The 24,882-nt window shown below is 43.1% G+C and overlaps 1 protein-coding gene across 1 annotated transcript; it reads right to left on the bottom strand.

The window, feature by feature from the left end:
* Positions 1-2,704: 2,704 nt before the first annotated feature.
* On the bottom strand, positions 2,705-5,321 carry LOC138643114 (complement component C1q receptor-like). Its single transcript, XM_069731870.1, has one exon. The coding sequence runs from the start codon at positions 5,272-5,274 to the stop codon at positions 4,114-4,116; it is 1,161 nt and encodes a 386-aa protein (XP_069587971.1). The 5' UTR covers positions 5,275-5,321; the 3' UTR covers positions 2,705-4,113.
* Positions 5,322-24,882: the final 19,561 nt, after the last annotated feature.

Genomic DNA, 24,882 nt, shown 5'->3' with positions numbered 1-24,882 from the left:
CTGGGGCAGATTGCTGGACACACTGGGGGTAATATGCTGGACACACTGGGGCAGATTGCTGGACACACTGGGGGCAATGCTAGTCACAATGGGGCAGATTGCTGGACACACTGTCTGGGGGCAATGCTGGACACACTGGGCAGATTGCTGGACACACTGGAGGCAATGCAGGACACACGGGCAGATTGCTGGACACAGTGTCTGGGGCTATGCTGGACATACTGGGGCAGATTGCTGTATACACTGGGGGTAATATGCTGGACACTAGGGCAATATGCTGGACATACTGGGGCAGATTGCTGGTCACACTGGGGACAATGCTGGACACACTGGGGCAGATTGCTGGACACACTGGGGGCATTGCTGAACACACTGGGGGCAGGACTGGAGGCATGGGCAGAATGTAGATACGGGGCATGATTGGAGACACGGGGCAGAATGAAAGACATGGGGCAGGAATGCATCATGGAGCAGGATGGATACGATGGAGACAGATGGGGCAGGATGGGGAGATCATATGGGGTAGAATGGATACTCATGAGGGCAGGATGCGAGAACATATGGCTGGAGCCAGGAATGAGATAAACGGGGCCAGGATGGGGAATATTATTACCATAGGGGCTAATTAAGGGATATTATTACTGCAGTGATGTATTTATTTTATTTTTTGAGGACACTGTTGTAAATGGGGGGGCGGTCCTGTTACTGTGTAGAGTGACACTAAATCGCCTTTTTTTCTTCATGTGGTGTAATGTAGAAGTTGTGAAAAATTAAGTAATGTGTTCTGCAAGCGGAGCTTGAGATAACTGTGTTATTTCCTGCAGAAACGAGTCCTGGCTGGAAGAAATGATGGCGGTCTGTGCTGGATGAAAGATGAAGGACTTCACCTAGAGACGTCACTGGTGAGTCAGGGTTACCTATACACTGACACTATACACTGTATACTATATACAGAGGTCCTGTGTACAATGTCACCAGTGATCACTGTATTACCTATACATTATATACAGAGCTCCTGTGTATAATACCACCAGTGATCTCTGTATTACCTCTACACAGACACTGCATACTAAGTACAGATCTCCTGTGAATACTGGCACTTATGGTGATAGTATTGTGTTTTTTATTATTATTATTATTGATCAGTATTGTAGTATTCAGTCACTATGTGGTGGTAATATGTGGTCTGGAAATGGTGTTGGGGTATTTGTCCCTTGTATGTGCTATTTGGTCACCAAGTGGCGGTAACATGTGGTCTTGACATGGTGCATTGGTATTTGTTCCTTGTATGTGATATTATTCGATCACTGTGGTTGTAATTTGTGGTCTGGTCATGGTGCAGTGGTATTTGTTCCTTGTATGTGATATTGGTCATTTTAAAAATTGAAAAATAAATCAAAATATACCTAAATTGTATTGCATATTTTAACAAATATTTAATACATTACAGTAGAGTAGGGCCCGGCCATTTTTCTGGAATAATCTGATTCAGGTATATCATGACCCCGTCACATGACCCCCGTCACATGACCCCCGTCACATGACCGGGGGGGCCCACAGTGTCTGAACAGCCCAGGGCCCTGACTACCCTTAATCCACCCCTGGTTGTAACACAGAAGGTTATACAACTAATTTGCTTTTTCAATATTTGGCCCTTTTTACAACTTTTGTTTGCTGTAAGTAAAGGCTGAAAAGTCTTGGAGAGCTAGTCATGCTCTTAGCTGAGAGCTTACTACAATATTATACAGTCAGAACAATCCCTCTGTAAGCTAAATACATGACATCTCTCCTGCTTTGTTAGTCTGCTCCAATGTATCAGAGCCGGTATTGTGCATCAGATAGGGCTGGAACTGGCGCAGCTAATCTAAGCCCGGACATGACAGGTATTTGGAAGGAGGAGGTTAGGAGGGGGTTAATTGTTGGTTCTGCACGTCCAACAGAGGGTCCTTTAGAGAGCATGGGTTAGAGGCTAGGTCACATGGGGTGGGATTATTTTTGGGTAATTTGTTATGTGGAGGTGAGGTTTTTTTAGGGAACCTTTATAAGAAGAGGAGGATCCATGGACCAAAGGCTGCCATTTAGGATTCGGACACAGTGAACATCCCTTCCCTTTTTTTATGTTTGGTTGGTTTCGAACAAATTGCGGTGTTGCAGCAGATTTTCTTTTGCTAAAACTGTCATAGCAGTCGGAGGTTAGGAGGTCAGGGATGGCCTTGGTTATTGGGGCGGGGGGTCACTTCGGTGGTGACCCTATATTACTAAATTTGGTTAGCTCTCACTGGAACGGTTCTTGAGGAACAGGACTTTGTTGTATGGACAGTACCATGACCGGTTATCATCCCCGATTTGGAGCTGCTTGTATTTGATACCGTCCAGTGTTAGTGGGCCATCCAGAATCTCCTCAGGAAACTAATGGTGTGTTTTATACATGCTGTAATTAATAAAGGTAGCTATGGCCATTTATTTCCATTGTCACTCAGCTTTATGTCTTTATTCATTAATGCCGTAGATACTTTCCAATACCTTGCACTAATATAGATATTCATGCTTTCTAACTTGCAAGGAATTCCCTAGGCTGGATATATAGTTACATAGGGTGAAAAAAAGACTCAATTACATCAAATTCAACCTTTTTCCACCAATTATACATTCTTTGTCACTAACTTATCTATATCCAATCATTCATACTAAAAAAGTAATGTCCTTTTTTAATTAATGACCATTTTTATTCATAAAGAAAAATAATTTACAATCTGTTAACCAATATTTTTGGATATCTCATTATTTTCCATATCATGGTTCAGTACTGCCTGTTTTAAATTAACGTGACTCAGTGAAGAAACTTACTGATATACCATCGTAACAGCAGGGAGATCAGCGTTCTTAATTTCTACCCATTTCCTCTCTACAAACAGCTGTAGGATATTCATACCTGGGGCAAGTCCATAGAGAGCAAGCTTGGAATAATCAGGAGGCTGGTCTGTCCGCTGCTACGGCTGGCTACCAAATGTGAATATAGACATTCATAAACTCCTAACACTGTAATCCCCAGTAGAGAAACCCACTCATTTTCCAACAGGTTTAAAAGCATTATTACATTTTTATTACCTACAGATCCATAGGATGCATAAAATGAATAGTTCATGAAGTATGTCCTAATCTCAGGCTTATCCACCTGCTCTGGGCATTAAAATACAGCAATTAACACATCAAAACAATACAGGAATTGCCCACTATATTTTATTTTATTAAAAAAGGGCCCATAACAGTATTAAAACAACCAAAACCTATACACCCTTTACCTAACCTCCTCCACTCCTCAACAGTGTTGCCTGTGTCACCCGCCAGTCTCTAAACTTCCTCTTCCAGCTGAGGATATAATATGATTGGCTGCAGTGGTCACGTGATGTCTCCGGCTGGAAGAGGAACCGAGGAGACTGACTGGGGATGCTGGAGACAAAGAAGCTGGGGTCTGATAGTTGACTATAGTCTTTATTTTAATACCCCCACAGGGTCATTTTAAGATAAAAAAAAATGTAGTGGGTAAAAAAACTTTGAAGCACTTGTATTTTTACAGATTATTGAAGTCTATAAAAACAAGAACAAATGTCTCTGACTGAACACTGTTTTCCAGTGATACCCTTGTCCATGGACTAAGTCTGGTATTGTAGTTCAGCCCCCTTTAACTGAGCTGCAATACTAAAAAGAACTTATGACATGTGTAGCACTTTTTTTTGGAAAAGTAAATCATGATTTTTCTAATATTAAAAAATAATCAAAATGTATTCAGAGCTTTTGAAAATTGTTTGCCTTTATGTACCACTAGCCAGAAGATAAATGGGATTTAACAGTAGCAAATGCATCTAATAGCAAACAAAACACATAGCACTAGAAAACCACATGATGTGTCCATACAACCTGCAGAAAATGGGAAGAAAATGTTCTTGCTTCTTGCATTGTACACAATTGTACACCCCCAAGCAGGTAGTCACCAAACTGATTTTTATTTTTCCATCAACTTAGTTACTTTTTTCCCCATTGTCCATAAGATTTTTTTTAACCGTCTGTTCCTAGTTCTCCAATGCACTGGCAGTAAAGTAAAATGTGCCAGCATCATGCCATCTCCGCCATGTCCTGTGAGTCTCCTTCTTCATCACTGGAGTTATCAGTGGAGTCTGTATCACTGGCCTCGGGCTCTGCCACGGGAATTATAGATTTTTTCCTCTTGGGCTTCTTCTTTCTCACGCACATTTGTACTCCACCCCATACAAGCATTATTAATATCCCTAAAGCCACCAATCCCAGAATTAAAGGAATAACCAGATTCTCAAACAAGTTGTCATCATCATAGAATGGTGAACTGGTGGCAACATGGACCACTGGACTTGTTGACATTGCCGTAATGGAGGTATTAATTGTGCATTCTGCTCGGTCACAAGAAGTTTGATGGTCCCCACAGACACATGAGATATTACTAGATCTTACACACTGATCTAGGCAGCTTTCATTTGTGTTTTCTTGGCAGATTCTCAGATTGTAATCTCCTCCCTTATCATCCATCTGCCCACAAAAGCAGTGGGTGTCATTGCATGAATATGGAATATTCTCCACCTCACATGTAATGGTCTCGTTGTCTCTGAATTCTCGGCATAGCACATTAATTGCAGGAGGAATCATCTCTGTTGTTTGGGTCTGGAAGGATGTGAGCTCCATAGGTTGGGTTGTAGGTGCAGTAGAAAGAAAATCTTCTGTTGGAGTGAAGTCTGAAGGAAAGCGACAAATTGAGGGAAGCCTCCTGCTACATTTGTCATTTTTCCAAAACCATGTCATGTTCCCAAATCCAGAATTGGTGGAACTCCATCTGCTTTGTAGAATGACGCATCTCTTCTTTGTGGTACATGTTTTTTTAGGAATTTTATCCCATTCACTGACCTGAGTTTCTTCTTCTCCGGAAATCCAGATAAAGCCGTAAAGGTTTTTGTCTTTCACAATGCAGGTTTTCTCTGGCTGGTAAAGTCCAATCCAGAATTCACTGGCATTTCTCCGATTTTGAAATTGAGTGGCAAACTGCAATATTTCTCTCTTTTCCTGCTCGCTTTTCATGGTAGTGAGAGATCCTTTTGGCCCACAGCTCTGACTTGCATTGTTAAATGTCAGTTCAGTGATAATAATTGTGTAGCAGTTCCCAGTTGGGTAGCAGCCGGGCTTATTCCCACGATACATGGGTGCAAATCCGAGCCACACAGCGAGAAGCAGGATCCAAGAGAGCTTCATACCTAGCTTTTCTCACATAACATACTGGCTGAAATTTCTCCCTGCTCACCGTGATATGTTTCTTTCCAGGAAACTAGTGAGGATATGACTGTTCCACTTAGGAACAAAACGGAGCAACAGGAAACATGATGTAGTCTAACTCGCTAAATGGAATGTATGAGTTAAGAAGACCACTCGTACATGTAATGTGGGACTCTTTGCATGTCTACGAGAAGGGTTAAGCTATTTTTGTAAACTTTTTATAAACAGTTTATTATATTTATGTGTATAAAAAAATGTAGACTTGATGTGCTCAGTACCTGTGGATCACACAGATATGAAATGTGCTACACTGACACCTCTACTCTCTCCTGGAAGAAGCAAGTAATAATAAAGCTTGCAAGCTGCTTCTTCTCTTTTACTGACCAGAAGGAGAAAGTGCATGTAAGCAGACAGAAATAGGCAGCTCATATGTATCTGCATTCCCTCTTTTAGAGGTGGAAGTGGTTACTTCTACTCTCTGGGCCCTGAGCAGCTGAAGATTGTTGCATTAATGATGTATCGCCCCTGTTCCAACCATTGGGCAGATTCAAAACCTATCCCAAAATGTCACCCTCTGTCAGCCCTCATGGTTCTCAAATGCCAACCATGGAGCCCTTCCTTATCTGAATCAGACAGAGCCCCAGGTTTAGGAAATACTTTTATCCTCCCAGAAATAGAGTAATTTTATCTAATTGGAGCCAAGTGGAGCACTTTCATTTATGTGGCTTGTATATGCCCAAACTGGCATTGATCTGCCGAAACTTCAAAAGTATTTGGGCTAACAGAAAACACAGCAGGGACTAGAGTAAGATTTGTGGTGAGGCGCATGCCACTTGTCAGACACTCCTGATTTATCTGACGAGTGCATCCATCAGCTCCCCACCATACAAGAGGTTCTGATGGGCTTCTAAAGAGAACCTCCTAACTCTATTAAGCCATGTGGGTCAGTCATAGCTGATACCCCCTGCTGATGTGCTGGTTTATCATCCGTGGTGTAACTTAAAGCTCATGGGCCCCAGTGCAAAATCTCCAACCAGGGCCCCTAATTATCATAGAACTGTAACTCCTTCTAATATGAGACAAAGGGCCATGGTGGGGTTGCAATTCTGCATCTATTATAGTTATGCCCCTGTGCTAAGCATCTTTCTCAAGATCTAAGAGAGATTTAGGACGATTTCTCCTCTCACTTTTTTGATACGTGTGCAATCCATCATTTTTGCGGCTAAATCATGGACCCATCATTATATCTTTTCTTGTGTCCTTGTTTATTTTTATTGTTGCAATATATCAATCTAGCAGGTCATTTTGTTATATAGAATGAATGTAGTTGTGACCAGGGCCTTGGCTAAATATGCCTTTACACCAAAATACGACTTATACAATTATCCAGATATATGTCTTAAACACAAATTTTCCAATTTTCCCTGGGTCGTCAAAAAGGACACATCATAGACCATGATGGTGGGGCTACTCTGGTGGTGTGGGGAGACCATCTCTGGTTGGCCTTACGTTTGGCATCATATGCTGAGGATCTGTGCTTGGTTCCCTGTCTGTATCGGAATGGGCTGGATTGTGCCTTGTGGAGGAGATATTAGTATTTACTCTGCATATTAGAGAAAATGTTGCTCACAGCACTTGCGTCTTCAGCTCTATTTTTTGCCTATAATTCTCTCCAGAGGCAAGTTTGTAAACAGTATTGTCTCATCGCTGTACTTTAGGAAAGGTTTAATTAAGATTTTGAAGGCTCCAGCTATTAAGGTGCAAAGGAAAAGTCAACAGCATGTATTCTGGTTTTAAGAACCAATTACCAGACCTCAGGGAAGTGAAGCTGCTTGGTGGTTTGAGGCTGAGATGAAGGTTGAAGTGACATCGGCTATCAACAATATAGGATTAAGCGTTGTGGTTCTAAAAAAAGTTTAAACGGGACTTACTCTGTATTATGCCAGAGTGTGTGTGTGTTTTTATACGATATGACTATGGGGTTAGTAATGGGGGTGTCTTATTCACGTCTCTCCATTACTAACCTTGGGGCTTGATGTCACTTGATAATACAAAGATGACATCAACTTCCCCAACTATCACCCCACTTTCCACCACTACAGGGCAAGTGGGAAGAGCGAGGCTAAGTGCCAGAAATGGCACATGGTAGAGATGTACCTTTTCTGGGGCAGCTGAGAGCTGATGTTTTTAGCCTGGGGGCCAGTATCCATGGCCTCTACCTAGACTATTAATATCAGCCCATAGCTGTCTGCATAGTCTTTGCTGGTTATTAATTATAGGGAGACCCTACATAATTTATTTTTAGGGTCCCCCATTTTAATAGTCAGTTAAAGGTAAGTTAACAGTTGTGAGCTGATATTGATAGCCTGGGAAGCTCCGTGGGTATTACCCCCTTCCCAGGCTATAAACATCAGCCTCCAGCCATCGGCTTTCCCTCTGCTGGTTAAGAAAATTATGCAGGAGCCCATGCCATTTTTTCAGAAAAAATATCTTTTATGAATTAAATACATGTGCAGTAAGCTGCACACACACTATACTAATTTTATATGTCACTGACATCTGTATATCTACCTATTCTATTTGTATTTACTATATATAATATATACAGTGGGGCAAAAAAGTATTTAGTCAGTCAGCAATAGTGCAAGTTCCACCACTTAAAAAGATGAGAGGCGTCTGTAATTTACATCATAGGTAGACCTCAACTATGGGAGACAAACTGAGAAAAAAAAATCCAGAAAATCACATTGTCTGTTTTTTTTAACATTTTATTTGCATATTATGGTGGAAAATAAGTATTTGGTCAGAAACAAACAGTCAAGATTTCAGGCTCTCACAGACCTTTAACTTCTTCTTTAAGAGTCTCCTCTTTCCTCCACTCATTACCTGTAGTAATGGCACCTGTTTAAACTTGTTATCAGTATAAAAAGACACCTGTGCACACCCTCAAACAGTCTGACTCCAAACTCCACTATGGTGAAGACCAAAGAGCTGTCAAAGGACACCAGAAACAAAATTGTAGCCCTGCACCAGGCTGGGAAGACTGAATCTGCAATAGCCAACCAGTTTGGAGTGAAAAAATCAACAGTGGGAGCAATAATTAGAAAATGGAAGACATACAAGACCACTGATAATCTCCCTCGATCTGGGGCTCCATGCAAAATCCCACCCCGTGGGGTCAGAATGATCACAAGAACGGTGAGCAAAAATCCCAGAACCACGCGGGGGGACCTAGTGAATGAACTGCAGAGAGCTGGGACCAATGTAACAAGGCCTACCATAAGTAACACACTACGCCACCATGGACTCAGATCCTGCAGTGCCAGACGTGTCCCACTGCTTAAGCCAGTACATGTCCGGGCCCGTCTGAGGTTTGCTAGAGAGCATTTGGATGGTCCAGAGGAGTTTGGGGAGAATGTCCTATGGTCTGATGAAACCAAACTGGAACTGTTTGGTAGAAACACAACTTGTCGTGTTTGGAGGAAAAAGAATACTGAGTTGCATCCATCAAACACCATACCTATTGTAAAGCATGGTGGTGGAAACATCATGCTTTGGGGCTGTTTCTCTGCAAAGGGGCCAGGACGACTGATCCGGGTACATTAAAGAATGAATGGGGCCATGTATCGTGAGATTTTGAGTGCAAACCTCCTTCCATCAGCAAGGGCATTGAAGATGAAACGTGGCTGGGTCTTTCAACATGACAATGATCCAAAGCACACCGCCAGGACAACGAAGGAGTGGCTTCGTAAGAAGCATTTCAAGATCCTGGAGTGGCCTAGCCAGTCTCCAGATCTCAACCCTATAGAAAACCTTTGGAGGGAGTTGAAAGTCCGTGTTGCCAAGCGAAAAGCCAAAAACATCACTGCTCTAGAGGAGATCTGCATGGAGGAATCGGCCAACATACCAACAACAGTGTGTGGCAACCTTGTGAAGACTTACAGAAAACGTTTGACCTCTGTCATTGCCAACAAAGGATATATTACAAAGTATTGAGATGAAATTTTGTTTCTGACCAAATACTTATTTTCCACCATAATATGCAAATAAAATGTTAAAAAAACAGACAATGTGATTTTCTGGATTTTTTTTTCTCAGTTTGTCTCCCATAGTTGAGGTCTACCTATGATGTAAATTACAGACGCCTCTCATCTTTTTAAGTGGTGGATCTTGCACTATTGCTGACTGACTAAATACTTTTTTGCCCCACTGTATATACATATACTGTGTATGTTTTGAAGAATATTTCCTTTGAAAACGATGTGTAAATGACAGAGAATTGCTCTATGTAAAAGCTCATGTTAAAATCGCATTGTAATTGGATAACAATCGCACTGCATTCAGATGTAAATCGGATGCTAGGTGTCAAAAATCAGATTGTGCTCTCATGACACTCGCATTACACTCGTGCGACTCTTGGCATTGAGAATAAAGGTACCTTCACACTCAGCGACGCTGCAGCGATACCGACAACGTTGTCGATCGCTGCAGCGTCACTGTTTGGTCGCTGGAGAGCTGTCACACAGACAGCTCTCCAGCGACCAACGATGCCGGTAACCAGGGTAAACATCGGGTTACTAAGCGCAGGGCCGCGCTTAGTAACCCGATGTTTACCCTGGTTACCAGCGTAAAAGTAAAAAAAACAAACACTACATACTTACCTACCGCTGTCTGTCCCCGGCGCTCTGCTTCTCTGCACTCCTCCTGCACTGACTGTGAGCACAGCGGCCGGAAAGCAGAGCGGTGATGTCACCGCTCTGCTTTCCGGCTGACCGGCGCTCACAGTCAGTGCAGGAGGAGTGCAGCATCAATAGTAAAAAGTTGGGGACACACAGGGTTAATAGCGGTGGTAACGAAGTGCGTTACCCACGGCATAACGCGGTCCATTACCGCCGGCATTAACCCTGTGTTAGTGGTGACCGGAGGGGAGAATGCGGGCGACAGGCACTGACTGCGGGGAGTAAGGAGCGGCCATTTTGTTCCGGACTGTGCCCGACGCTGATTGGTCATGGCAGCCATGACAGGCAGCTGCCGAGACCAATCAGCGAATGAATAACCGTGACAGACAGACAGACGGAAGTGACCCTTAGACAATTATATAGTAGATGCTGTCAGGATTAGTGATGATTAGTGTCTACAAGACTGGGGAGTTCCACCACTCCTCTTGGGCTATCTGCACAAAAGCTGTTCTACCCTGTATGCACACATGGATTTTTTCCTCTCTGAACCCTGTTCACACAGGTTATATACAGATGATCAGGTTTTTAAATACATCAGATAGGGATTGCATACATTAGTTAGGACTGCTCTGATAAGGGTATACCGTGAAGATTGGTAGAGCAGCTTAGTATACATTTTTTGCAAAAAACGTATCAACCAAATACCCTGTTTTTTACATCTTTTACTAGCACTTGCGGATTACTGCAACATTTTTTCAAACTGAGTGTTTTTGGTTTTACTATTCTCTTTTGTGTCTTCAGGTTTCTTGGTGGTGTGTGAACATGATCATACAGACTTGTTCACTGTGCAAGTAGCCCATGTGTTCCTGTTTCCATAATTGTTCTCTTGTGTCTACAAGACTGGGGAGTTCCACCACTCCTCTTGGGCTATCTGCACAAAAGCTGTTCTACCCTGTATGCACACATGGATTTTTTCCTCTCTGAACCCTGTTCACACAGGTTATATACAGATGATCAGGTTTTTAAATACATCAGATAGGGATTGCATACATTAGTTAGGACTGCTCTGATAAGGGTATACCGTGAAGATTGGTAGAGCAGCTTAGTATACATTTTTTGCAAAAAACGTATCAACCAAATACCCTGTTTTTTACATCTTTTACTAGCACTTGCGGATTACTGCAACATTTTTTCAAACTGAGTGTTTTTGGTTTTACTATTCTCTTTTGTGTCTTCAGGTTTCTTGGTGGTGTGTGAACATGATCATACAGACTTGTTCACTGTGCAAGTAGCCCATGTGTTCCTGTTTCCATAATTGTTCTCTTGTGTCTACAAGACTGGGGAGTTCCACCACTCCTCTTGGGCTATCTGCACAAAAGCTGTTCTACCCTGTATGCACACATGGATTTTTTCCTCTCTGAACCCTGTTCACACAGGTTATATACAGATGATCAGGTTTTTAAATACATCAGATAGGGATTGCATACATTAGTTAGGACTGCTCTGATAAGGGTATACCGTGAAGATTGGTAGAGCAGCTTAGTATACATTTTTTGCAAAAAACGTATCAACCAAATACCCTGTTTTTTACATCTTTTACTAGCACTTGCGGATTACTGCAACATTTTTTCAAACTGAGTGTTTTTGGTTTTACTATTCTCTTTTGTGTCTTCAGGTTTCTTGGTGGTGTGTGAACATGATCATACAGACTTGTTCACTGTGCAAGTAGCCCATGTGTTCCTGTTTCCATAATTGTTCTCTTGTGTCTACAAGACTGGGGAGTTCCACCACTCCTCTTGGGCTATCTGCACAAAAGCTGTTCTACCCTGTATGCACACATGGATTTTTTCCTCTCTGAACCCTGTTCACACAGGTTATATACAGATGATCAGGTTTTTAAATACATCAGATAGGGATTGCATACATTAGTTAGGACTGCTCTGATAAGGGTATACCGTGAAGATTGGTAGAGCAGCTTAGTATACATTTTTTGCAAAAAACGTATCAACCAAATACCCTGTTTTTTACATCTTTTACTAGCACTTGCGGATTACTGCAACATTTTTTCAAACTGAGTGTTTTTGGTTTTACTATTCTCTTTTGTGTCTTCAGGTTTCTTGGTGGTGTGTGAACATGATCATACAGACTTGTTCACTGTGCAAGTAGCCCATGTGTTCCTGTTTCCATAATTGTTCTCTTGTGTCTACAAGACTGGGGAGTTCCACCACTCCTCTTGGGCTATCTGCACAAAAGCTGTTCTACCCTGTATGCACACATGGATTTTTTCCTCTCTGAACCCTGTTCACACAGGTTATATACAGATGATCAGGTTTTTAAATACATCAGATAGGGATTGCATACATTAGTTAGGACTGCTCTGATAAGGGTATACCGTGAAGATTGGTAGAGCAGCTTAGTATACATTTTTTGCAAAAAACGTATCAACCAAATACCCTGTTTTTTACATCTTTTACTAGCACTTGCGGATTACTGCAACATTTTTTCAAACTGAGTGTTTTTGGTTTTACTATTCTCTTTTGTGTCTTCAGGTTTCTTGGTGGTGTGTGAACATGATCATACAGACTTGTTCACTGTGCAAGTAGCCCATGTGTTCCTGTTTCCAGGATTAGTGATGAGTGAGTGTGAATGGATAAGATGTTATCAGAGCATGTCTGTGTCCTAAGGCCGGTTTCACACTTCCTGATATTACCGGTACTGGAGATATCAGTGTCCAGTGTGTGCACTACGTGCTACACACATGTGGCAACCGTTTGCCACCCGTGTGCCGCATCAGTACCACACGGACGGATGCCGGGGAAGTGGCGCTACTATAAGCGCTGTTCCCCGGTGGCTGGTGCTGAAGCTGACTGTCATCCGTTCTCCCCTGCTCGGCCGACAAGCAGCGGGAGAAGAGGAGAATAAATGAATGATACGCAGCGGGCACAACCTCAGTAACTAGCACTGACGTCACTGAGTCTGTGGCATGAACTCTTGTAACCTCAGGACCGTGGGAGAATGCAAGTGATGAGGTCACGGCAGTTCAAGCTATGTCAAAGTGACCTCATCACTTGCCGGCAGCAAGAACAGACTTAGTGACGTCACCGCTAGTTACTGAGCCTCTTCCCGCTGTGTATCATTCATTCTCCAGTAATTTACAGCTGGGCCAGTCGCATTAGCACTGCTCCCAGTTGTAAACTGTACTTTCCCCAGATATGGATTATGGTGTGGGACTGACTGAACGATGGACAGGTATGGGCATATTGTTAGTTTATTTTTTTACAGGAGATCGAAGGCATCGCTTGGATTACCAGTACAATAAAGATGGCAAACTGTGTGGCATATGATTTCATTAAAATACTTTATTCTTACTGTGTGGTGTGTTTAATTAACCCTTTACCAACTATAGGATTAGAAATGGATAGGTGTCGTATGACATCTCTTAATTACTAAGCAGGCTTAATGTCACCTTTCAATAGGAAGGTGACATTAACCCCTCATTACCCCACTTTCCACCCCTACAGTGAAAGTGGGAAGAACTGGGCAAAGCTCCAGAATTGGTGCATCTAATAGATGCGCCTTTTCTGGTCAGCTGTGGGTTGCTGTTTTTAGGCTGGGGGGCATATTCATGGCCCCTTACCAGCCTGAAGATAGCAGCCCGCACCTGTGAGTTTTGCCGGGTTGGTTTAAAAACATAGGGGGATCCCATGTCGGGTTTTTCATTCATTCATTCTCCACTGTTTGCGCTGCAGAGCAGGGGAGAATGGGTGAAAGCTGCATTCAGCAGTACCACATGCAAGGGAACAGCGCTCACAGTAGCGCTACTTCCCCGGCGGCTGTCCGTGCACATGGAGGAGAGTGTGCACTGTTCTCCGTGTGCACGTGTGTGGCACGTTTTGCGGCCTGTGTGTTCGGGTGAAAATGGACATGTCTGCGTGTTTTGCACATGGACACACGGTCCGTGAAAAGATGCTGACATGTTCATAGACCCATTCATTTGACTCGTGCGAGTTTCTCGCATTGCACTTGCAAGTGTAACTCCGGCCTAAGACATAGACTGAAGTATGGGAGTGACTTTTCCCACCCAGGTTCTTTTGGTTGCTCCTAAAATTCTGGACCTAAAATCTAGTAACATAAAAACTCATTAACCTAATGCTGCTGGTACAGACTTTACATTACCCAGGCCAACCTCAATGGTGACAAATACCTGCTATCCAGCTGGTGCGACCAATCAGCGACATTGCCGCGGGATTTAAATCCTGCTTCGCTGATTGGGCGACATTGGCACGGGATTTAAATCACGCTTTGCTGATTGGTCGCGCCCAGCACTCTTGGGACCGAAGCGTCGCAAGGAGCATCAGTAAACGCCTCGGCTGGATCCGGGGGCCTGACGGAAGGTGAGTATATAACTATTTTTTATTTTAATTCTTTTTTTAACAGAGATATGGTGCCCACATTGCTATATACTACGTGGCCTGTGTTAGATACTGCGTGGGCTGTTATATACTACATCTCTGTGCTATATACTATATGGGCTGTGCTATATACTACGTGGCTGTGGTATATATTACGTGGCTGGGCAATATACTACATTGCTGTGCTCTATACTACGTGAGCTGTTATATATTACGTGGGCAGTGTTATGTACTACATATCTGTGCTATATACTACGTGTCTGAGCAATATACTATGTGGCTGGGCAATATACTACATCGCTGGGCAATATATTACGTGGCTGGGCAATATACTGCGTCGCTGGACAATATACTACGTGGCTGGACAATATACTACGTGGCTGGACAATATACTACGTGGCTGGACAATATACCACGTGGCTGGGTAATACACTACGTGGCTGGGCAATATACTACGCGGCTCGGCAATATATAGTACGTGGCTGGGCAATATACTACGTGGCCTGTTACTCACTTGTTTATTTTCACCAGGTAAACCAACGTAACTGCACAAAAGTTAGAAATAAACATTTCTAACATGCAAAAACAAACCCCCCCAAAATTAGTGACCAATATAGCCACCTTACTTTATGATGACACTAACAGCCTTCCATCCATAGATTCTGTCAGTTGCTTGATCTGTTTACGATCAAAATTGCGTGCAGCAGCCACCACAGCCTCCCAGACACTGTTCCGAGAGGTGTACTGTTTTCCTTCCCTGTAGCTCTCACATTTTATGAGGGACCACAGGTTCTCTATGGGGTTGAGATCAGGTGAACAAGGGGGCCATTGCATTTTTTCTTCTTTGAGACCTTTACTGGCCAGTCACGCTGTGGAGTAGTTGGAGGCATCTGATGGAGCATTGTCCTGCATGAAAATCATGTTTTTATTGAATGATACCGACTTCTTCCTGTACCACTGCTTGAAGAAGTCTTCCAGAAACTGGCAGTAGGTCTGGGAGTTGAACTTCACTCCATCCTCAACCCGAAAAGGTCCCACAAGTTCATCTTTGATGATAATAGCCCATACCAGTATCCCACCTCCACCTTGCTGGTGTCTGAGTTGGAGTGGAGCTCTCTGCCCTTTACTGATCCAGCCTCTGGCCCATCAAGAGTCACTCTCATTTCATCAGTCCATAAAACCTTTGAAAAGTCAGTCTTAAGATATTTCTTGGCCGAGTCTTGACTTTTATCTTATGTCTCTTGTTCAAAGGTGGTCGTTTTTCAGCCTTCCTTACCTTGGTCATGTCCCTGAGTATCGCACACCTTGTGCTTTTTGTTACTCCAGTAATGTTGCAGCTCTGAAATATGGCACAACTGGTGGCAAATGGCATCTTGGCAGCTTCACACTTGATTTTCCTCAATTCATGGGCAGTTATTTTGCGCCTTTTTTGCCCAACAGGCTTCTTGCGACCTTGTTGGCTATTTGCCATGAAAAGCTTGATTGTTCGGTGATCACGCTTCAAAAGTTTGGCAATTTAAAGACTGCTGCATCCCTCTGCAAGAAATCTGACAATTTTTAACTTTTCAGAGCCCATCAAATCTCTTATCTGACCCATTTTGCCAAAGGAAAGGAAGTTGCCTAATAATTAATCACACCTTTTATAGGGTTTTGATGTCATTAGACAACACCCCTCCTCATTACAGAGATGCACATCACCTAATTTACTTAATTGGTAGTTGGCTCTCAAGCCTGAACAGCTTGGAGTAGGACAACATGTACAAAAAGTATACATTGATCCAAAAAACAACTTGCCTAATAATTCTGCACACTGTGTATAGTCCAGCTCTTATTATGTTTTTTTATCAGGTACATCCTGGTATGACTTAGAAAATGTAAGCTTTAGTACTTCTGTACTTCCTAAATTCCCTTGTTCTAAATGACTTATGTTCTATTTAATTCTAAGCATCGAGGAAACAACAGGAAGTTCTCAAGAACAACAAAACCATAAACATGAAAGGAAAGCCGACTCGGAGATGGTTATTGTTCGCATGCAGTAATAAATGGGATAGTAACACTGATTATCAAAATATCGGGTTTGACTGAAATTAAATATGCACATTTATATGTAATCATTCCTGATGCTCACTGAAACAAAAGAATAAAACAAAAAAGTGAAAAGACAAAAGACGATGGATGACAATAGCGTCCAAAAAGAAGAAATCCATCAGCTTGGAAACACTTTGATGAATTGAGGCTATAGTCTTTAGACTGGCATAATATAAGGGCTCGTGCAGATGTCCATGTCATATTGCCTGAGAACGGGCCACAATGCACGGACTGGCCGCGGGTCTCCTGATCTCAGCATCACAGCCTCATAGACTTTATGAAGTTGTCTCGCTCAGGTCGCTAGTCTCGTGGCCAGTCCGTGCATTGTGGTCTGTGCTCGGATAGTGTTGCACGAATATCTGCATGAGCCCTAAAAACAATAAAATATATAATGTGAAACCAAGAAGACCTACAAAATTATCACAGGAAGCAGTTAGTGCAATGTGCATTGGGTTATAAGCTATGAAGACTGTCCCTTTCTACATATCATGTATCTAGCCGAGGGGAGTCTTCCACTTGAGAAACCATTTACTGGCTAGATTGGACAGTCGCTGCAACATTTCTGGAATTGGCAACCAATATAGTACATGGCCGACCATTCTTTAAGGCCACGTGCGCACGTTCAGTATTTGCGTAGTATTTTACATCTGTATTTGTGTTTCAATAATAATAGAATTTCAAAAATTTAAAAGGGAAAACAGGCATTATACACATGATATACACAAAAAAAACCCTATTAATAAGGAAAATTGGAAGGGTAAGAGAAAAGCCAAAACCAGGAGTGGGTGATAAACAGTGTTGGACTGGAGCACCTTGGGCCCACCAGAGAAAATCATTCTTGGGGCCCACTATGTAGCTACATAGAAATAAATACAAGACCACCAATTGTGTGGTAAAATGTGCTAATATCAGGGTATAATATAAGGTAGTACACATCTTAATTATGTAGCAGGGGTTGGGGTAGAATCATAGAGGGGTAGCCCCCTCATAGAATATAATGTTGCCCCCTCATAGAATATAATGTCGCCCCCTCATAGAATATAATGTCACCCCCTCATAGAATATAATGTTACCCCCTCATAGAATATAATGTAGCCCCCCTCATAAAATAATGTATTCCCTCTCATAGAATATAATGCAACCCCCTCAGGTATAACACAATCCCCACCATAGAATATAATGTAGCACCCTCATAGTGTATAATGCAGCTCCCCTCATATAGTATAATGCAGCCTCCCCATAGAGCATACTGTAGCCCCCTCATAGGGCATAATGCTGCCCATCTCATATTGTATGAAGTAGCCCCCCAGAATATAATGTAGTCCCCTGAGAGAATAATGCAGCCCCACCACAGAATATAATGCAGCCCCCCTTAGAGTTTACTGTAGCCACCTCATATAGTAATATGTAGCCCCCAGAATATAATGTAGTCCCTTGAAAGAATAATGCAGCCCCACCAGAATATAATGCAGCCCCCCATAGAGTATACTGTAGTCCCCTCATATAGTATGATGTAGACCCCCAGAATATAATGTAGTCCCCTGAGAATAATGCAGTCCCCCCACAGAATATAATTTAGCCCCCTTATAAAGTATAATGCAGCCCCTCTCCACCCCCATCATTGTCCTCATCACCACCTCCATCATTGCCTTCTCCCCCACCACCCCTATCACTGCCCATTCCACCACCTCCATCATTGCCTCCCCCCCACCATCATTGTCCATTTCATCACCTCCATCATTGCCTCCCCCACTGCCATCATTGCCCATCACCTCCTTCATTGCCTCCCCCACCATCATTGCCTAATCACCTCCATCATTGCCTCCCCACACCATCATTGCCCTGTTATGATCCGGTGACCTTGGAGCTGCATGAGAACTTTCACTGGAGAAAGTGGCCACTGTACTGACCGCAATCCTGAACTTAACAACGCAACTAGAAGTAGCCGTGGAGTGTACCTAACACAACTAGACACCTCGTCACAGCCGGAGGACTAATTACCCCTAAAGATGGAAATAGGAATACTATCTTTCCTCAGAGAAAATCCCCAAAGGATAGACAACCCCCACAAATATTGGCGGTGAGTCGGAGAGGAAAAAACATACACAGGCAGAAAACAGAATTTAGCACAGGAGGCCACACTAGCTAGATAGGACAGGATAGGACAGAGTTCTGTGCGGTCAGTAAAAAACCCTTCAAAAACATCCACAGCAGAAATTACAAAAACTTCCTAGATCTAACTAATAGATGTAGGAGAGTAAATCTGCAACTCCAGTGAATCCTACAATCAGAGCAGGAATAAAACTGAAACAAGCACACAGCAGTGTGCCACAGATACAAAAAACAAACAAACACTTATCTTTGCTGAATTTGGCAACAAGCAGGAGAAGCCAGAAAGTGATCCATCACTTCACAAGGAACATTGACAACTGGCAAGGGCTAAAGGATCCTGCACACCTAAATATCCCAGTCCGAATTGTAATCATCGGATACACCTGGCCAGGTGTTATGAACAGGTAATTCAGAACCACAATGGACATAGAAGTACAGAGCACACAAAGTGACCTGACAATTACCAAAAACAAAGGACGAGCTCTGAGACGTGGGAACTCTGCTGACTGCAATCCCTAATCCTAACACACCACATTAGAGGTAGCCGTGGATTGCGCCTAACGCTCCCTATGCAACTCGGCACAGCCTGAGAAACTAACTAGCCCTGAAGATAGAAAAATAAGCCTACTGTAAGTACTCGGGCAGAAATCCGAGAGTGGACCCTCTGGGTCGTGACTCTAGAGCCCCCGGGGTCGAGCGGACCAGATGGAATCACCCCCTATACAGGGAGTGTTAGGAGCAGGACCTCGGGGGAATGGAGACACAACAGCTAGAGCCAAAGGGGCGACCCAAGATAAAGAAGGAAACCAAAGGCTAAAAGGATGGCAGGGAATAATAGGAAAACAAGACTTAACTGAAAATGACTGGAACACGGAACGGCAGAACACAGCAGGAACACGGACTGGCAGGCCTTAGCAGGAACACGGACCGGAAGGACTCAGCAGGAACACGGGCTGGCAGAACACAGCAGGAACACGGACTAGCAGGATACAGCAGGAACACGGACTGGCAGGATACAGCAGGAACACGGACTGGCAGGATACTAAGACAAAGTAAAGACTGGGCTGAGAGAAGACACTGGTGCAGGGGAGCCTAGGGCATAGGGACACTGACGGCAGACAGTGCACCTACAAAGCAAAGGCGTCTTACCTAGGGAGACGCCGGGAAGAAATACCCGATGGGCGCCACCATGTTGGGGCGGAGCCACCAGGTCGCGACCTCCCAGAAGGCTCTGCGATGGAGGAGACGCGACCGCGCATGCGCAGAGGGACCGGACGCCGTGAGCCGGCAAAGGAGGAAGCAGAGCGGCACTGGACAGGAACGCGAGTGCGCAGAGGGACGGGAGAAGCCGGGTAAGTATGCGCAGCGTGCGCAGCGTACGTAACAGTACCCCCCTCCTTAGTCCCCCTCTTTTTAAGGCTAGAAAGGAATCTTTTCATGATAAGAGGAGCATTGATGTTCTCTCGGGGCTCCCAGGACCTCTCCTCAGGGCCAAATCCCTCCCAATCAATCAAAAAATAAGTTTTACCCCTAACTACCTTTTTGGCAAGAATGTCTTTAACATTAAAGATTCCATCAGAAGTACAGAGCTGAGGAGAGGAAGAGGTAGCGGAGTGAAAACGATTAAAGACTGCAGGCTTGAGAAGAGACACATGGAAGGCATTGGGAATGCGTAAAGAGGCAGGCAACTTCAACTTATAAGAAACATCATTAATGCGACTCAAGATAGGAAAAGGACCAATATAGCGGGGACCCAGTTTGCAAGAGGGAATTTTAAGCTTGATATAGCGAGAGGAAAGCTAAACTTTATCACCCGGAGAATATGGCGGAGCATCCAAACGCCTTTTGTCAGCAAACTTTTTCATATTAACCCTTGTCAGGCTGCATAATTTTACAACCTTAACAGGCTGCATAGGTACAATTGTACCTTCACATATACCTCCACTGTGGGAAGACTTTACTTGGTTTCAGAAACTAAAGTTCATTCAGCTACAAATGTTATGCTGATATCTATTGTTCAGTGTTGTTACTGGTCACTTATGTTGCTGTCAATTAAGTTAATTCAAACTGGGAGTGGCTTCTACTTGTCTTCCTGCCTCCCTCCTCTCATTAGCCATTTTGCTGTTCATCTCATTGCTGTGAGCACACATTTCTAGGCTTGTGAAGTCTTCAATTTCTTGGAAACGAAGGTAGGAAAGTCTCACAGCATCTAACAGCCAGTTATACCTTTATTCTCATTATGTGGGGACAGAACAGTCAAATTGTCTTTCAGCCTGGACTTGGCTTACATATATTTTGTATGAAACTTATCACTATAGGTATAATTTTTATACGAAAAATGGATAATAATTAGTATCTACATATTGTTTTACGATGTTTTATTTATATTCAGCACAAAATACGAAGCCAAAATTCATCTAGCAAGTCATCATGAGTGATAGTAATGCTGGATCTAGTTTCCGCCATAATCCAAGAAAACGTGTTTGCAGGTTAGTATAATTTTGTGAAAAGCCAATAATGTAGTATTTCGGAAAATTATTTATTTTACATTTTTTCATATTTACAGATTTACGTCTGACGAAATAATGCGAATGCTAGAAGAATCTGATTCTGAGCATGAGGATGAACCATATGTTCCATCTGATGATGAAAACTATGTACCACAAGTGGATGTTACTGAAGAAGATTCAGACATTGAACAAGAAATGGTCATAGAGCATGAAAATGAATACGAATCAGACGAAAGTGTTGAGGATGATTCTGTGCCTCAAAGTGCAGGCGACATTTGGACTGCTAAGGATGAAACTCAATGGTGCAGTAATCCACTGCCAAATGCACAAACAAAATCTCGTAATGTCCTACGACAAAGAGGTGGCCCTGCAGCAATCAGCAACCTATATACAGCAAAAGAGCTATTCAAGTCCATCATGACTCCCGAGATGTGTGACATCATATTACGGGAAACGAATCGAAAGGCCAAGAGAGTTTGTGATGCTTACAACAACGAACTGGTACAACGTTTTCCTGATTCTTCCAAACGGCCACCACAAAAAACATTCAAGCAATTTACTGAAACTGAACTTCATGCATTTTTGGGCATACTGATTGCTGCTGGTGTGCACAGAGCCAACAAAGAGAATCTGGAGGAAATGTGGAATGTTGCTGCTCTGCCTCTTATACGTGCAGCCATGTCTCGTGACCGCTTCAAGATGATACTCAGATTTATCAGGTTTGACAACGAAAATACACGTGCAGAACGTGTGCAAACAGATAAAGCTGCACCAATACGGGACATCTGGACAATGCTGAACAGTAATCTGGAGAGAGCCTACAAGCCATATCATTGTATCACCGTCGACGAGCAATTATTTCCATTTAGAGGTCATACTAAATTTACCCAGTATATACCTTCAAAACCAGCTAAATATGGCATAAAGATTTTCTGGGCTTGTGACTCATCAAATGCCTACCCTTTACAAGGTCAGCTCTACACTGGGAAACCAACTGATGGTCCTCGACAAGTAAACATTGGAGAACGAACAGTATTGGACCTAGTGAGCTCGTATAAAGGCTCTGGAAGAAATGTCACCACCGATAACTTCTTTACAACCATGGAACTAGCTAAGGTATTGAACTCCTGGAACATGACACTAGTTGGTACAGTGAGAAAAAACAAAAGGTTCCTACCTAACAACATGCAGCCTGCCAAAGAAAGGCCTGTATACTCGACAAATTTTGCCTACAATCATGATGCAACAGTCTGTTCATATGTACCAAAGAAGAACAAATCAGTCGTGCTTCTATCATCTATGCACATGACGGGAGAAGTTGAAGAGACACTAGCAGCCAAGCCAGAGATAATAAAATACTACAACATAACAAAAGGTGGCGTTGATGTTATGGATAAAATGTTGGGAGAGTACACTGTGAAACGACGAACATCACGTTGGACTTTGGCATTTTTCTACAATATGATTGATGTCAGTGGGTTAGCATCCTACATCATCTACAGAGAACACAATCCAAGCTTCAGGGCAAAGGATCAACGAAGAAAGTTCCTGAAAGATCTCGCAAATCAGCTGTGTATGATTGCAATTGAAGATCGTAGTACAAACAAAATGATAATGAGAAACCATTTTCTTCGAGGTGCAGTAGAAATGGTGCTTGGACGATGCATTGTGGTAGCATCGCAGCCAGCAGCTGGCCCCAAAATACCTCATGGTAGTCGTGGACCCTCCCCTGTTGTTGGTAGTTGCTATGTCTGCAGAGACCTGAGGCGAAAACAACGCAAGACTAGAAAGTCTTGTGTGGTTTGTGTGAAACCCATTTGCGATGAACACTCTGTAGCAAAGCCAACATGCATTACTTGCAAAGAAAATCAATAAAAAAAAGTTTCTTACATTTTCTTTTATAATGTAAATGAACAGTTTTTTACTTGTTTATAATAGTTAAATAGCATTATCATTAAAAAAAAATTTATGCTTTTTCCCTTGCATTATCTTCATTCAAAATATATGAGGTACATTTGTACCTATGCAGCTTGTTATGGATGCAAAAAGATCTCGACCCCTTATCTCGGAAGCGGGTGGAGATATTTTATTGAAATTTGGCCAATATATTCTGGACCAAAAATGTAGAGATGTCACGAAATTTCAGCCCTCTACGTCTTTTCAAAAAAAAGTTATTGCAATTTTAAAACGGAATAGTTACAATTGTACCTATTCAGCCGGATAAGGGTTAAGGCTAGCTTTCTCAAGAGCCACTTTGGTCTCACTCCAAATCGAAGAGAATTCCCGGGACAAGAAATCCGCTGCCGGTACCCCCGAGGAAAGAGAAACAGGAAGAGGAATGTTCGGATGTTGACCATAGACTACAAAAAAGGGGGTTTTGGAGGAAGACTCGCTGGGAAGATTGTTATATGAGAATTCGGCCCAGGAGAGAAGAGAGATCCAGTCATCTTGGTGTGCATTGGAGAAATGTCGCAGATATGTAGTCAGGACTTGATTAACTCGCTCCACTTGTCCGTTGGACTGAGGGTGATAGGCGGAAGAAAAGTCCAAGTTAACCTTTAATAGACTGCAGAGAGCTCTCCAAAAACGTGAGGTAAATTGTACTCCACGGTCTGAGACGATATGATGAGGAAAACCATGAAGACGGAAGACTTGGTGTAAACAGATCTTTGCCAACTCAGGAGCGGAAGGCAGACCAGGTAATGCGATGAAGTGAGCCATCTTGGAGAACCGATCTACAACAACCAAGATGACAGAGCAATTCGAGGAACAAGGTAGATCAGTGATGAAGTCCATAGCTATATGACTCCAAGGAACGGAAGGCACAGGCAGAGGATGCAGGAGACCGGAAGGAAGCTGCCTAGGGACTTTATTTTTTGCACAAGAAGGACAAGAAGCGATGAATTTGGTGATGTCTTGTCGGAGAGATGGCCACCAGTAATGCCGAGAGATAAGAGAAAGTGTCTTCTTGACTCCTACGTGACCTGCAATTTTGGAGGAGTGACCCCAACGTAAAACTCTCTCCTTGTCTTGGTTAGCCACAAGAGTCTTGCCAGGAGGAGTTGAAATCACTCTTAGAGGAGCAAGAGTGACGATCTTCGCAGGATCAATGATGTGAGCCGGAGAATCCTCTAGGTCCAGAGGCTGAAAGGATCTTGAAAGAGCATCTGCTTTGACATTCTTATTTCCGGGTCGGAAATGAAGTTCAAATTCGAATCGTCCGAAGAATAAAGACCATCTGGCCTGTCGTGGATTTAGTCTTTGGGCAGACTGAATATAGGCCAGATTCTTGTGGTCTGTGTAAATGGTGAATGGATGAAGAGCCCCCTCAAGGAGATAACGCCATTCCTCCAAGGCTAGCTTGATAGCCAAAAGTTCTTTATCTCCAATAGAGTAGTTACGCTCAGGAGCGGAAAAGGTTTTGGAAAAAAAACCACAGGTCACCAAACGTCCGGACGAGGATCTTTGCAAAAGTACAGCACCAGCTCCAATAGAGGATGCGTCGACCTCAAGGACAAACGGTCTATTAGCATCAGGACGATGAAGCACAGGGGCCGTAGCGAAGCTTTGTTTAAGAGACAGAAAGGACTCTTCAGCCTCAGGGGTCCAAAGACTGGAGTTGACTCCCTTGCGAACTAGAGCAGAGATAGGCTTGGTCATGGAAGAAAAATGAGGAATAAATTGTCTATAGTAGTTGGCAAAGCCAAGAAAACGTTGGATTGCTTTTGTTCCAAGAGGACGAGGCCAATTCAGGACAGCAGAAACCTTCTCTGGATCCATCTCTAA

The sequence above is a fragment of the Ranitomeya imitator genome, chromosome 1 (assembly GCF_032444005.1).
Source record: "Ranitomeya imitator isolate aRanImi1 chromosome 1, aRanImi1.pri, whole genome shotgun sequence".
Lineage (NCBI taxonomy): Eukaryota > Metazoa > Chordata > Amphibia > Anura > Dendrobatidae > Ranitomeya > Ranitomeya imitator.
This window is presented reverse-complemented; position numbering and strand designations above follow the sequence as displayed.

Coding starts and splice junctions, on each gene's coding strand:
- LOC138643114 (XM_069731870.1), bottom strand. CDS start 5,274: ATGAAGCTCTCTTGGATCCTGCTTCTCGCTGTGTGGCTCGGATTTGCA.